Below are 14,040 nucleotides of genomic sequence, written 5' to 3' on the forward strand. Positions count from 1 at the left end.
CTTTCTTTTCTTTTTTTTCCTTTTTTTTTTTGTGTGTGTGTGTGTGTGTGTGTGTGTGTGTGTGTGTGTGTGTGTTTGGAGGTAGGTCTCACTCTAGCCCAGGCTGGCCTGGAACTCTGTACTCCCAGGCTGGCCTGGGACTCCTACCTCTGCCTCCTGAATGCTAGGATTAAAAGTGTGTGTCACCACACCTGGCTAAAGTTAAATTTTGGTGGTTTTTCTTTTTTTCGAGGTAGGGTCACACCCTAGCCCAAGTTGGCCTTATTATACTCATGCTATAATTCCAGGTTGGCTTTGAACTCACAGCAGTCCTTCTACCTCAGCCTCCCAGTGCCTGGGGTTAAAGGTGTGTGCCACCATGCCCAGCTTTGCCGAACTTCCTGACTTTTTGTTTGTTCTTATATGCTATCTCATATACCTTGTAAAACAAAGGTGTTGCCATCTTTTTCTCTTTTTAAAAATTTGCTTTGTTTTACAATTAAAGTACATGATATAACTAAGGGACAATTAAAATTTCTCTTTTTAGAATTGATAATAGATGATTTATTAGAAAAAGCAGATCTTTTCATCTGCTAGGGCCTGGAAATTTTTTAAGTCCAAGAAAAGGAAACTCAACAAGCTATATTAATTTAGGAATTCATTGTAACAACTTCCATTTTTCTTTAATGTAATTCTTTCATTTTCAGGGAATTACTTTTAAACGTGTAGGTGTTCCCTCTACAACGGATTTAGTTAAATCTAAAAGCATGGATGCCATCAGGTATGCTCTCTGACCTTGCTGGACGATTTTTCCTTTATATTAGGCTGTTCATCTTTAAGCTCTCCTAGTTCAAATATGAGAAAGTTTTAATCAAGAGTTTTACCAGAAGACGTTTAGTTATACTGAAATATGCCAATGTTACGCTTTCTTTTCCCATTCTCTCCCCTTTTCTTTTCCCTGGTCGTGACCATGAACATTCGTATTTTTAAACCACAGGTCTCTGGCTTCTGTTTCTTATGCTGCTGTTGATTTTTTCCGACCATCAGCTCAGAGACTGATAGAGGAGAAAGGGGCGGTGGATGCTTTGGCTGCAGCATTGGCCCACATTTCTGGTGCATCAAGCTTTGAACCACGGTCTTTGATCACTTCTGATAAGGTAGACAAGTATGAAAATACTCTTTTTGGTTAGAAAAAAATATGAGTACAGTAGTTGCATAGTTAACTACTGAATGCTGCATTTAATTCCTTCAATATGGTTGTTTTTTTTTTTTCTTCTCTTCCCCTGTTAACAAAACTGCTCTGCTTTTTTTTTGTTTACTTTTTGTTTTTTTTGGAGGTAGGGTTTCACTCTAGCCCAGGCTGACATGGAATTCACTATGTAGTCTCAGAGTCGCCTCAAACTCACAGCGATCCTCATTCCTGTGCCTCTTATGTGCTGGGATTAAAGGTGTGTGTCACCGTGCCTGGCTGCTTTTTTTTTTTTTTTTTTGAGTTTGGCGAGGTAGGGTCCCACTCTTGGTAGCTCAGTCTGACCTTGAATTCACTGTGCAGACTCAGGGTAACCTCGAACTCACAGTGATCCTCCTACCTCTACCTCCCATGTGCTGGGATTAAAGGTGTGCACCACCATGCTCAGCTGCTTTGCTTTATTAGCAATTGCTCATTTAATTTGGGTGTGGTGCCCTTAAATAACCATAAATGATCCGCATAAGCTCAGCAACTTTTTTTTTTTCAAATTTTATTAACTTCCATGATTATAAAAAATATCCCAGGGCTGGAGAGATGGTTTAGCGGTTAAGCGCTTGCCTGTGAAGCCTAAGGACCCAGGTTTGAGGCTCGGTTCCCCAGGTCCCACATTAGCCAGATGTACAAGGGGGCGCACACGTCTGGAGTTCGTTTGCAGAGGCTGGAAGCCCTGGCGCGCCCATTCTCTCTCTCTCCCTCTGTCTGTCTTTCTGTGTCTGTCGTTCTCAAATAAATAAAAAAATTAAGGAAAAAAAATTAAGAAAAAAAAATATCCCATGGTACTACCCTCCCTTCCCCCCACTTTCCCCTTTGAAATTCCATTCTCCATCATATCCTCTCCCCATCTCAATCAGTCTCTCTTTTATTTTGATGTCATCATCTTTTCCTCCTGTTATGATGGTCTTGTGTAGGTAGTGTCAGGCACTGTGAGGTCATGCATATCCAGGCCATTTGTGTCTGCGGGGAGCACGTTGTAAGGAGTCCTACCCTTCCTATGGCTCTTAGAGTCTTTCTGCCACCTCTTCTGCAATAGACCCTGAATCTTGGAAGGTGTGATAGAGATGTTATAGTACTGATGCTCAACAACTTTTAATACTGTGTTATATTCGCTTTATGTTGTTAAATGTAGTCAAAAGAAAGTTGAAAAAATCATTACATTTCCTTGATAGTTCAACCTGCATCTTTCAAGAAGGATATCTCCTGCACAATATAATATCACTTATTCAAATTAGTAATGATAGTATATTAATCATCTAATTTATAATTCATACTCAAATTTGCTTTTGTGGATACCAAACACAGTTGTTACTCCAAAGAGAATAAGACAGTTTATTCTGAGTCAAATACTGAGTTACCATGGCCAAGGATCATGGATTCACGTTGTTCGAAATGCTGTGTTCTTCTTTAAAAGCAGTTAATCACAGAACAAAAGAGAGTCATAATTCACAGTGTTTACCAAGCACATTGGTGGGGACTCCAGGGAGGTAGGTTATAGAAAATCTAAGAAATCTGTTACAGGTTTTAGATGTGCTGTGATGATATTCTTAGCTTAGTGGTCTGTCAAGAATACATTCCAGGGCTGGAGAGATGGCTTAGCGGTTAAGAGCTTGCCTGTGAAGCCTAAGGACCCCGGTTCGAGGCTCGGTTCCCCAGGTCCCACGTTAGCCAGATGCACAAGGGGGCGCACGCGTCTGGAGTTCGTTTGCAGTGGCTGGAAGCCCTGGCGCGCCCATTCTCTCTCTCTCCCTCTATCTGTCTTTCTCTCTGTGTCTGTCGCTCTCAAATAAATAAATAAATAAATAAAAATTAAAAAAAAAAAAGAATACATTCCAGAGGTTTTACCTGATAGTCAGAAGGACATTAGGTGAGATACAGAGGTGGTAGTCAGTTCTATTAAGAGACAAACAACAGCCAAAAATGATTTTTGCTTTATTTTTTTAAGGTAGGGTCTTGCTCCAGTCCAGGCTAACCTGGAATTCACTATGTAGTCTCAGGGTGGCCTCGAACTCATGGCGATCCTCCTACTTCTGACTCCCAAATGCTGGGATTAAAGGCGTGTGCCACCGTGCCCAGCTTGATTTTTATTTTTTGAGATAGGGTCTCAGTTTATCCCAGGCTGACCTAGAATTCACTATGTTGTCTCAGGATGACCTCAAACCCATGGACTCATACCTCTGCCTCCCAAATGCTGAGTTTAAAGGTGTGTACCACCACACCTGACCTTTCTTCATTTTGTTCGTCACCAGGAAGCCACTCAAAGTGAGACTTAGATTTTGTGCAGTAAACACAGTAGCATGCAAAGTATGGACTGTATGTATGTATGTGTGCGTGTTTGCATGTCATGGGCATGTGTGTAAATACTCACATGGATTGCTGCCAGGTTGGTAAAAATAGATTTTACTCTTCTAGTAATACATCAGGTGATTCTTCAGCACTGATAAGATACTATATTCCTAATACCTTATCAAATGCTTCTTAAAACAGTGTTTAGCTAGGAGTCATGGCTCATGACTAATCTTAGCCCTCAGGAGGCTGAGGTAGGAAGATAATAATTTCTAGGTTAGCATGGGCTACATAGCAATTTCTATCCTTTTTTTAAGGATTTTAAAAATTTTTTCTCTTGTTCATTTTTATTTATTTATTTGAGAGCTACAGAGAAAGAAAGAGGCAAACAGAGGGACAGAGAGAGAATGGGCGCATCAGGGCCTCCAGCCACTGCAAACAAAACTCCAGATGCATGCGCCCCTTTGTGCATCTGGCTAACATGGGTCCTGGGGAACTGAGCCTCGAACTGGGGTCCTTACGCTTCACAGGCAAGCGCCTTAACCGCTAAGCCATCTCTCCAGCCCTCTTTTTAAAAAACAAAAACAAAAAACTTTATTTATTTGCTAGGGGGGAGAGAGAGAGACAGAGAAAGGACAGACAGAATGGGTGCTCCAGGGCCTCCAGCCACTGCAGATGAACTCCGGATGCACATGCCCCCTTGTGCATCTGTCTTACGTGGGTACTGGGGAATTGAACCCGGGTCCTTTGGCCTCCCAGGCAAGCACCTTAACTGCTAAGCCATCTCTCCAGCCCAGCAAGTCCTATCTTGAAACCAAACAAAAGCCAGGTGTGGTACAACAGTATCCCTGTAATAAGAGCACTTGGGAGGCACAGGCAAGAGGATCACTACAAATTTAAGTTATTCTGGTCTATATAGCAAGTTCTAGGCCAGCCAGGGCTAAATAGTAAGACCCTGTTTCAAACAAACAACAAAATCCTACTCTAAGGCTGAAGAGATGGTTCAGTGGTTAAGGTGCTTGCTTGCGAAGCCTAAGGCCCCAGGTTTGAGTTTCCAGAACCCATGTAAGCCTGATGCACATTGTGGCCCATGTGTCTGGAGTTTATTTGCAGTGCCCTAGCATAATGAGTAAATATCTAATAAGTTAATAAAAAGAAAATATTTTTTAAAAAACCACCCAAATGTATTTACTATTTTCAGCTGGGCATTGTGGCCCATGCCTTTAATCTCAGCACTTGGGAGGCAGAGGTAGGAGAATCACCGATAGTTCAAGGCCACCCTGAGACTACATAGTGAATTCCAGGTCAGCCTGGGGTAGATCAAGACCCTACTTTGGAAAACCACCCTGCCAAAAAAGTTTATAAATAAATAAATGTATTCATTTGAGACAGACTCTTTCTATGTAGACCAGGCTGGCAGCGCTCCTTCTGCCTTAGTCTCTTGCATGTTGAGATTACATGTGTGTGCCACCATTCTTGAGTAAAAACATTTACTTTTATTCATGTGTTTATTTTTATCAATTTCTACTTTTGGCACTTATGGCAATGCCATCTTTTCAATGTGAATAAAAAAGAAAGTTCAATACACAATTTAAATATGAAGTGTAGGAGGAAAATGACAACAGCAAAAAGAAACTGCAAAGGTGGAGGGTGTTGTTACCCCAGCACCGATCAGTGACCCATCTATGTGGCAGCACACACCATTTTTTTTTTTTTTTTTTTTTTTTTGAGGTAGGGTCTCCTCTCCTGTGCTGACCTGGAACTCACTATGTAGTCTCAGGCTAGCCTCAAACTCAGTGATCTTCCTACCTCTGCCTCCCTAGTGCTGGGATTAATGGTGTGCACCACCCACACCTGGCAGCAGCATGTTTGTTTGTTTTTTTAACTGTATAAAAATTTTAAGCTCAATATGATACAGTCATTGAATATCTGGAAGCTAGTACTTTATAAGCATTAGATATAAAATAAGCACAAACTTGATACATTTCAATTACAGTCTTAAATATTAACTTTTAGAAAACTTTTCTAAATGTATTGTCCTTATTAATTAAAAAAACTCTTAAAAATCCTTAAATATAAAATCTGTAAGTATAAAAACTGATCTCAGAGTAGGTAACTGTCTTTACTCTTGAGAGATTTTTTTAAAAGTGGAAATCCAGCTCAACTCATTACTACCCAAAGTCCCTGAAGAGTGAATCCATCCTTCAATTTCTCTATTGCAAGCCAGTTCTTCTGAAAATACAGGTTCACGATCCTGTTACTTATTGCCACCAGCAAAGTAAGCCACAAAAGCATCTGTGTGATTAGCAGCATCTATTTCTACATCATCTTGAACTTGTTCAACTGTCAGCTTCGAGGGACTGTGGCTTTGCTTCCATTTCATAATTTATTCCGAATGTAGGACTGGCAAAATAAACTTAGTGAATTAATCTCCTTAACTGATTCTTGTAGTTTTTCCACAGGATCTGTTTTAAAACCAAGAACATACCCTCCATGCTGCTGAGAGCTTTCAGTGACGGGAGCTAAACCAAATTTTGAATCTCTAATCTTTATTGAACGAATCTGCAGATATGGTATGCTGACATTAAAACTGTCATTCATATTTGCTTGCCACAAGATTCTCAAATTGGTAATTAAAAATAGTTCCTGAAAAATAATAAAAAGAGTTCCTAAATATCCCTGATGACTGGATAAATTCCACACTGTTGATCTTATACAGATGTTCTTGTGCTAATAATCTTAGTTGCCTGTTCTGAATTATTACACTTCTTAGCTTAACACAGTAATACATTTTAGAAGTTTCATATGCTCTGTGTACTGCAATCACTGAAGTAAAAAGTCTGGGGCTTCCAGGAACCACATGTGTAAATATAAATTTAAAACGAGTAGTGTTACATTTTGTTAGCATATAGAGTTTCAGTTTGAACTTGTGTTACAGTCAGGTTTGTGTTGCAGGTAGAAACCACCCAACCAAGAGCAGTTTGTGGGAAAGAGGTTTATTTTGGTTTACAGACTTGAGGGGGAAGCTCCACGATGGCAGGGAAAACAACGACATGAACAGAGAGAGGGTGGACTTCACTCCCTGGCCAACATAAGGTGGACCAAAGCAACAGGAGAGTGTGCCAAATACTGGCCCCCAACAATACACCGCCTCCAGGAGGCATTAATTCTCAAGTCTCTCCATCAGCTGGGAACCTAGCAATGAGAACGCCTAAGTTTATGGGGGACACCTGACTCAAACCACCTCACCTTGTAATTTAGAGTTAGCAGTTCTTGTCGTAAAATTCAATATGCAGTTGTCACCAGTAGAAAGATTAACTCTGGATAGTGTCAGAGAGTGCCAGATAATTCTTAAATTTGTTACTAATAGTCTACCTACATCCCCTTTACTTCCTTTGGTATCTTCAGTTGAATCTAAACAATCAGTAAGGACTTCTCCAGGTCTTGTTTTCATTTGTTGAGAGGACATGTCTAAGTGGACATCCTGGTCCTCCCAAAGCATGTCCAGCACTGACATGGTGTCCCAGGCCCTGAGCTGGTGCTCTCCACCATGGAGGCCCTGTGGCGTCTCAGCAGCATGTTTTAGTATTATGTTTTCATATAGTTCCAAAGATCTTTTCTTTAGCAGACCTATTATACAATTGACACATAAGAACTGTGCAGCTTGCCAGGCGTGGCGGTGCATGCCTTTAATCCCAGCCCTCGGGAGGCAGAGGTAGGAGGAGAATCGTCATGAGATCTGGGCCACCCTGAGACTACAGAGTGAATTCCAGGTCAGCCTGGGATAGAGTGAAACACTACCTCAAAACACCAAAAAATTAAAAAAAAATTGTGCAGCTAAGGGCTTGAGAGATGGCTTAGGGGTTAAGGTGTTTTCCTGCAAAGCCAAAGGAACTTGGTTTGATTCCCCAGGACCCACATAAACCAGATGCACAAAGTGGCGCATGCATCTGGAGTTCATTTGCAGTGGCTGTAGGCCCTGGTGCATCCATTCTTTCTCTTTTTCCCTCCCTCCCTCCTTCTCTCTCAAATAAATAAAAAATTATATATACAGAACTGTGCAGCTACGTCAGGAAGGGCCATATTGTGAGAATTTCAGTGTCCTGCATCTAATTTTTCATAAACATGATGTGACTTTTATTCCTTAAGGGATTTGTGACCATGACTCTGGAAAGCCCAGAAGAAATACAAGATGTCAGCTGTGCGTGGAAAGAAATTAACAAAAAACTGAGTAGTAATGCTGTGTCTCACATAACCAGAATGTGCCTCCTGAAAGGAAATATGGTAGGTTTTTCTAAAACATTAAGCTTTCAAATCAGCTACTATAAATGTTTATAAAGACAGCCAGATCTTGTTCCTTCTTTTTTCTAAAGCCTAGTGGGATGACGAAGACTGTCTGATATAATGCTTGTCTGTGTCTTGGTTTGGTTCCACTGAAAATTTTGAGGGATTATATAAAAGACCCATTCCTTCAGAACTTTAAGAAATTCTCTGTTTCTTAATGCCCAAGTTCTTAATACCCAAGATAGTATCTCATGTAGCCCAGGATGGCCTTGACCTTGTTACCTTCCTGCTTTAGCAACATGAATGTTGGGATTGCAGGTGTATCACAACACACCTGAAACTTACCTACCTACCTTTCTTCCCTTCCCTCCTTCCTTCTGTCCTTTTGAGGTGGGCTCTTGCTGTAGCCCAGGCTGACCTAGAATTCATTATGTAGTCTCCGTGGCCTCAAACTCACATTGGTCCTCCTCCCCCCCCTCCGGCCCCCCGTACTGGGATTAAAGGCATGCACTACCACCTCTGCAGAAACTTAAGTTGATCTTCTGTCGTGGTCCACATAGCATGAGTGGTTGTGTTTGTGTTTTCTAAGACTAAGTAATCCATGCTTGCAATCATTAAACCACTCTATACTTTGGAGAATACACTATTGTTTGTTTACTTGTTTGTACACAAGGCAGGAGAGGGGTAAGGTGGGGTCTCATTCTAGCGCAGGCTAATCTGGAACTCACCCTGTAGTCATTATCTTCCCACCTCTGCCTCTACAGTGCTGGGATTAAAGGGTGAATCACCATGCCTGGCTCACTGTTTTTTTGTTTTTTTTAAGTATTTTATTTATTTATTTGAGATAGAGGTGAGAGAAAGAAAGAAAGAGGTACATCAGGGCCTCTAGCTACTACAAATGAACTCCAGATATATGTGCCATCTTGAGCATACTGGGGAAATTGAACCTGGGTCGTTAGGGTTTGCAGACAAAAGTCTTAACTGCTGAGCCATCTCTCCAGCCCTCACTATTTTTATTTTATTTATTTATTTATTTTGGCTTTTTGAGGTAGGGTCTCACTCTGGCCCCGGCTGACCTGTAATTCATTTTGTATTCTCAGGGTGGCTTCGAAATCACGGCGATCCTCCTACCTCTACCTCCCAAGTGCTGAGGTTAAAGGCATGCGCCACCACGCCTGGCTTCTTCTTTTTTTTTTTTTTTTAATTGGCTTAATATGCCTTGATTGTTAATGACAATAACATGAATTAAATAAGTTTTTGTGGGCTGGGAAATGGCTTAGTGATTAAAAGCACTAGATAACAGCCTGCTTACTGAGGTATGCACAAAAATGTCATATGTGGGCTGCAGAGATGGCTTAGTGGTTAAGCACTTGCCTGTAAAACCTGAGGACCCCGGTTCAAGGCTCCATTCCCCAAGACCCACATTAGCCAGATGCACAAGGAGGTGCATGCCTCTGGAGTTAGTTTGCGGTGGCTGGAGGCCCTGCTGCGCCCATTTTTTTCTCTGTCACTCTCAAATAAATAAATAAAAATGAACAAAATTGGGCTGGAGAGATGGCTTAGCAGTTAAGTGCTTGCCTGTGAAGCCTAAGGACCCTGGTTCGAGGCTCGGTTCCCCAGGTCCCACGTTAGCCAGATGCACAAGGGGGCACATGCATCTGGAGTTCATTTGCAGAGGCTGGAAGCCCTGGCGCACCCATTCTCTCTCTCCCTCTATCTGCCTTTCTCTCTGTGTCTGTCGCTCTCAAATAAATAAATTTAAAAAAAAAATTAAAAAAAAATGAACAAAATTTAAAAAAATGTGCCATGTGCATTTAGTGTTCATTTGCAGCAGTAAGAGGCTCTGGTGTACCAATTCTTTCATTCTCTGCATATAAATAAATAAAAACATTTAAAAAACAGAGCTGGGCATGTTGGCACACATCTTTATTGCACCCAGGAGGCAGAAGTAGGAGTGCTGTGATTTGAGGCCACCTTGAGACTACAGAGCAAATTTTAGGTCAGCCTAGGCTAGAGTGAGACCATGCCTCAAAAAGCAAAAAATAAAAAGATAAATTTAACTTTTTGGGCTTTTTATAGTCTAACTTAACTACCCAAGTTCATTTTAGCTTAAAATTTATTAACTAGATTGTTGGAAATAGTCCTCTCTCTCAAGGTTTAAAATTATCCTTAACAAAGATTGAAGGAAGAATGTGAGAAGTTTAGACATTTACCAAAATTTTAGTTTTAAAATTTATTAGTAGTTCTCACCCCTGCCCCCCAAAGATAGGGTCTCACCCTGTCTAGCCCAAGCTGACTTGGAAGTTACTGTGTAGTCTCAGGCTGGTGTCTAACTCACAGTGCTCCTCTAACCTTGGCCTCCCGATTGCTGGGATTAAAGGCATGCACCACCACATCTGGCTATTTTCTTAGTTTTTATACTTACTTAGTTGTAGCCTAGAAAATACATAAACATGGCTGGGGATATAGTTGGTAGAATGCTAGCCTCTCATGCATGAATCCCTGGGTTCAAGCTCTAACATGACACAAACTAGGCGTAGTGCCAGAGCTTGGCATCTCAGCACTTGGGAGGCAGGCAAAGAAGATTCAACAGTTGAAAGTCATTATTCCATAAATAGTGAGTTTGAGACTACCTTGTACTACCTAAGACCATGTTTCTCCCTCCCCTCAAAAAAAAGACAGAAGGAAAATACACTAAAAAAGCACCATATGTCACATATTGTTACTTATCATCTATTTTGATCATGTAAACAATGATGGAATACAATACTTTAAAAAAAATATGTTTATGCTGGAGAGACGGCTTAGCGGTTAAGGCACTTGCCTGCAAAGCTTAAGAACCCATGTGTAACTCTCCAGGTCCCATGTAAGCCAGTCACACATATGCACAAGAGGGCGCACACATTTGGAATTCAATTATAGTGGCTGGAGGCTCTGGCATGCCAATTCTGTCTCATAAAAAATTACAGAAAATAAATTAGATATTTAATGTTTTAATTCATTAGAAAAATTAATTCATGCATGTAAATCAACCTCTTTTTATTTTGCTTTTAGGGTGTTTGCTTTGATGTCCCCACAACTGAGTCGGAAAGGTTACAGGTATCTTAAAAAGTTTTTTTTTAATCCTGCCTTTTTTGTTTTGTTTATTTTTATTTACTTATTTGAGAGTGATAGAGAGAGGAGGCGGCAGAGAGAGAATGTGAGAATGGGCACACCAGGGCCTCCAGCCACTGCAAACAAACTTCAGATGCATCCGCCACCTTGTGCATCTGGCTTATGTGGGTCATGGGGAAATTGAGCCTCAAACTGGGATCCTTAGGCTTCACGCTAAGCCATTTCTGCAGCCCCCCCTTTTTTTTGTTTGTTTTTGTTTTTCAGGGTAGGGTCTCACTCTAGCCCAGGATAACCTGGAATTCACTGTGTAGTCTCAGAGTGGCCTCAAACTCACAGTGATCCTTCCAACTCAGCCTCCCTAGTGCTGGGATTAAAGGCAGATGCCACTAAACCTGGCTTCTTTATTTTTTAGGTTTTTTTAAATTGTTTATTATTTGACAGAGAGGAAGAGGCATATAGAAAGAGATTGTGCATCTGGCTTACATGGGTCCTGGGGAATCAATCCTGGGTTCGTTGGCTTCACAGGCACATGCCTTAGCCACTAAGCCATATCCTCAGCCCAGGGCCTTTTCTTTTTTGCATGGTGATTCTCACTGTAGCTCAAGCTAGCCCCAGGCTGGTCTCAAATTCACTAGGATCCTCATACCTCAACCTTCCTAGTGCTTGGATTAAAGGTGTGCACCACCATGCCAACTTTATACTATTTTTAGTCTATAAAAATTTCATAAAATACCTAGGCAAAGTAGTACACACACTTTTAATCCCAGCAGTTGGGAGGTGGAGGTGGGAGGATTGCTGTGAATTCAGGGCCAGCCTGAGACTATTTGTGAATTCCTGGTCAGCCTGGGCTACAGTGAGATCCTGCCTCAAAAAAAAAGAGAATATTAGCCGGGTGTGGTGGCACACGCCTTTAATCCCAGCACTTGGGAGGCAGAGGTAGGAGGATCACTGAGTTTGAGGCCACCCTGAGAATGTAGAGCGAATTCCACATCAGCCTGAGATAGAGTGAGACCCTACCTTGAAAAACCAAAAAAAAAGAGAGAGAATATCAGGGCCGGGGGGGGGGGGGTGGTTCAGCAGTTAAAGGCACTTGCCTGTAAAACCAAAGGACCCAGGTTTGATTCTCCAGGACCCATGTAATCCAGATGCACAAGATGGCACATGTGCAGCAGCTGGAGACACTGGCATTCACATACTCTGTCTCAAATAAATAAAAAAGAAATATATTTCAAAAATCATAAACTATTGTATACATCTATTTACTGGGGATTAAACCTAGGACTTGATGCATGGTAGGCAAGTGCTGTACTGCTGCACTGTATTCCCCAAACATATCATTCATATATATATATATATATCTTATATGGCCTCTTTATGTTTGGTTGAGACAAAGTTTCACTAAATTGCTTAGATTGACTGTGAACTTAGCCTCAGCCCTCAGCAAGTCTTAAACTTGGGATCCTCCTGCTTTAGGATTACAGCTGTTGATCACCATGGCTGACTTGACTTTTGGATCTGTTGAGGTGTCTGCTCAGAGTACTTCAGAGCTTAGTAGTGGGCCCTTTTGTGCTGAGGAGATCGATATATTGCTGTATATATTCATGAATGTTGAAATGGGTCTCAGAATTCTACTGAAACAAATCTTGAACATTTTTTTTTTTTTTTGCAAGGTGTGGTGGTGCACGCCTTTAATTCTAGCACTTTGGAGGCAAAAGTAGGAGGATTGCTGTGAGTTCAAGGCCAGCCTAGAACTAGAGTCCCAGGTCAGCCTGGGCTAGAGTGAGACCCTACCCTAAAAAACAAACAAAGAAAAAACTTGAACATGTTTTTGTTTTCCTTCTTTTGTGGTTTTCATGTTTGTTTCAGATACTTGAAGGGATGAATGGCCTTAGCTAATAGATACAGTTTTGTGAAAAAGGATTTTCCTCATTTGTTTGTTTATATTTTTCTATTTTTCATTTATATTAATGTTGTAAATCTTCTTAATAGGCAGAATGGCATGATTCAGACTGGATACTCTCAGTACCAGCCAAATTACCTGAAATTGAAGAATATTACGATGGGAACACATCTGCTAATTCCAGACAGAGGAGTGGCTGGTCAAGTGGCAGGTCAGGCCGCTCGGGCCGATCTGGTGGTCGATCTGGTGGCCGATCTGGTAGACAAAGTCGGCAGGGGAGCCGGTCAGGAAGCCGGCAAGATGGTAGAAGAAGAAGTGCCAACAGAAACCGACCAAGAAGTGGGGGCCACAAGCGGAGTTTTGACTAAGCATTCGATCGTTACATACCAGTGTGAGCTTGCCCATTTCTGCCTAATCATGTACATTATCCACCATAAATTGGTCGCCACAGTTGAAGTATGTGTCTGTAATTTGCAAAGAAGTTGGTTGTATTTTTTTAAAAAGTATTTCCAAGAATGGTTGTAAACAAATCTACTTATTCAGCTATACCTTTGAATAAAAAAAACCCTCCTTTTATTCTCTTTTCACTATGTTTTAAGAATTTTCTCTTTTAAAAAAAAATTATGAGAGAGAGAGGCACGTCTGTGCAGTCTACGCTACCTGGGGATAGAAGTGAATACAGTATAGAGGGGCAGGGGACTGAAGGTCCGTAACAGTTGGCTGAATTTGAAATCTGAAGGGAACAACTGGAGAGAAGACAATTGGGTGTGTTAGAAGGCCTTCTGGGGACAAAGGTTATTTTTGCTATATACAGAAAAAAGACACCGGATCTCAAAACGTCAATGAACAGTGGGAAATTGCCTGAGTGAATAAGGGCAGAGGCAGCAGTACCACACATCTTCACAATTACATGGGCTTTTCCATCAGAGTGAAGGAGTGATGGATTGAGAGCCGGGTGTGGTGGGCTGTGGTGGTGCACGCCCTGAATCCCAGCACACAGGAGGCACAGGTAAGAGGATCACCTGAGTTCGAGGCCACTCAGAGACTACAAAGTGAATTTCAGTCAGCCTGGGCTAGAAGGAGACCCTACCTCAGAAAAAAAAAGAAAGAAAAGAAATGGGTCTGAGGACAAAGGGGACACTGACACTACCCCAGGGTACATGGGTGAGTGAGCAACTGAATCAATATGAGGAAGCTGCAAGGGTGGATTTCCCAGATCACATTCCAGGTGAGC

General features: G+C 41.5%; 1 protein-coding gene and 1 pseudogene across 2 annotated transcripts in view; one reads left to right on the plus strand and one right to left on the minus strand.

Moving 5' to 3' along the window:
* The window catches only part of Ddx50 (DExD-box helicase 50), a 37,822-nt gene extending 24,429 nt beyond the window's left edge, over positions 1 to 13,393 (plus strand). The window contains exons 11-15 of one of the 2 annotated variants that reach the window (XM_004657881.3): positions 687 to 760; positions 977 to 1,136; positions 7,658 to 7,792; positions 10,847 to 10,891; positions 12,896 to 13,393. In XM_004657881.3, coding sequence (XP_004657938.1) covers positions 687 to 760; positions 977 to 1,136; positions 7,658 to 7,792; positions 10,847 to 10,891; positions 12,896 to 13,174 — 693 coding nt within the window. In that variant the 3' untranslated portion in view covers positions 13,175 to 13,393. The remainder of the gene's footprint in view (positions 1 to 686; positions 761 to 976; positions 1,137 to 7,657; positions 7,793 to 10,846; positions 10,892 to 12,895) is intronic. The other variant, XM_045137486.1, reaches the window with a different exon arrangement.
* LOC101605517 lies at positions 5,669 to 7,025 on the minus strand (annotated as a pseudogene).
* Positions 13,394 to 14,040: the final 647 nt, after the last annotated feature.

This window comes from Jaculus jaculus, chromosome 18, assembly GCF_020740685.1.
Source record: "Jaculus jaculus isolate mJacJac1 chromosome 18, mJacJac1.mat.Y.cur, whole genome shotgun sequence".
Taxonomy (NCBI): Eukaryota; Metazoa; Chordata; class Mammalia; order Rodentia; family Dipodidae; genus Jaculus; species Jaculus jaculus.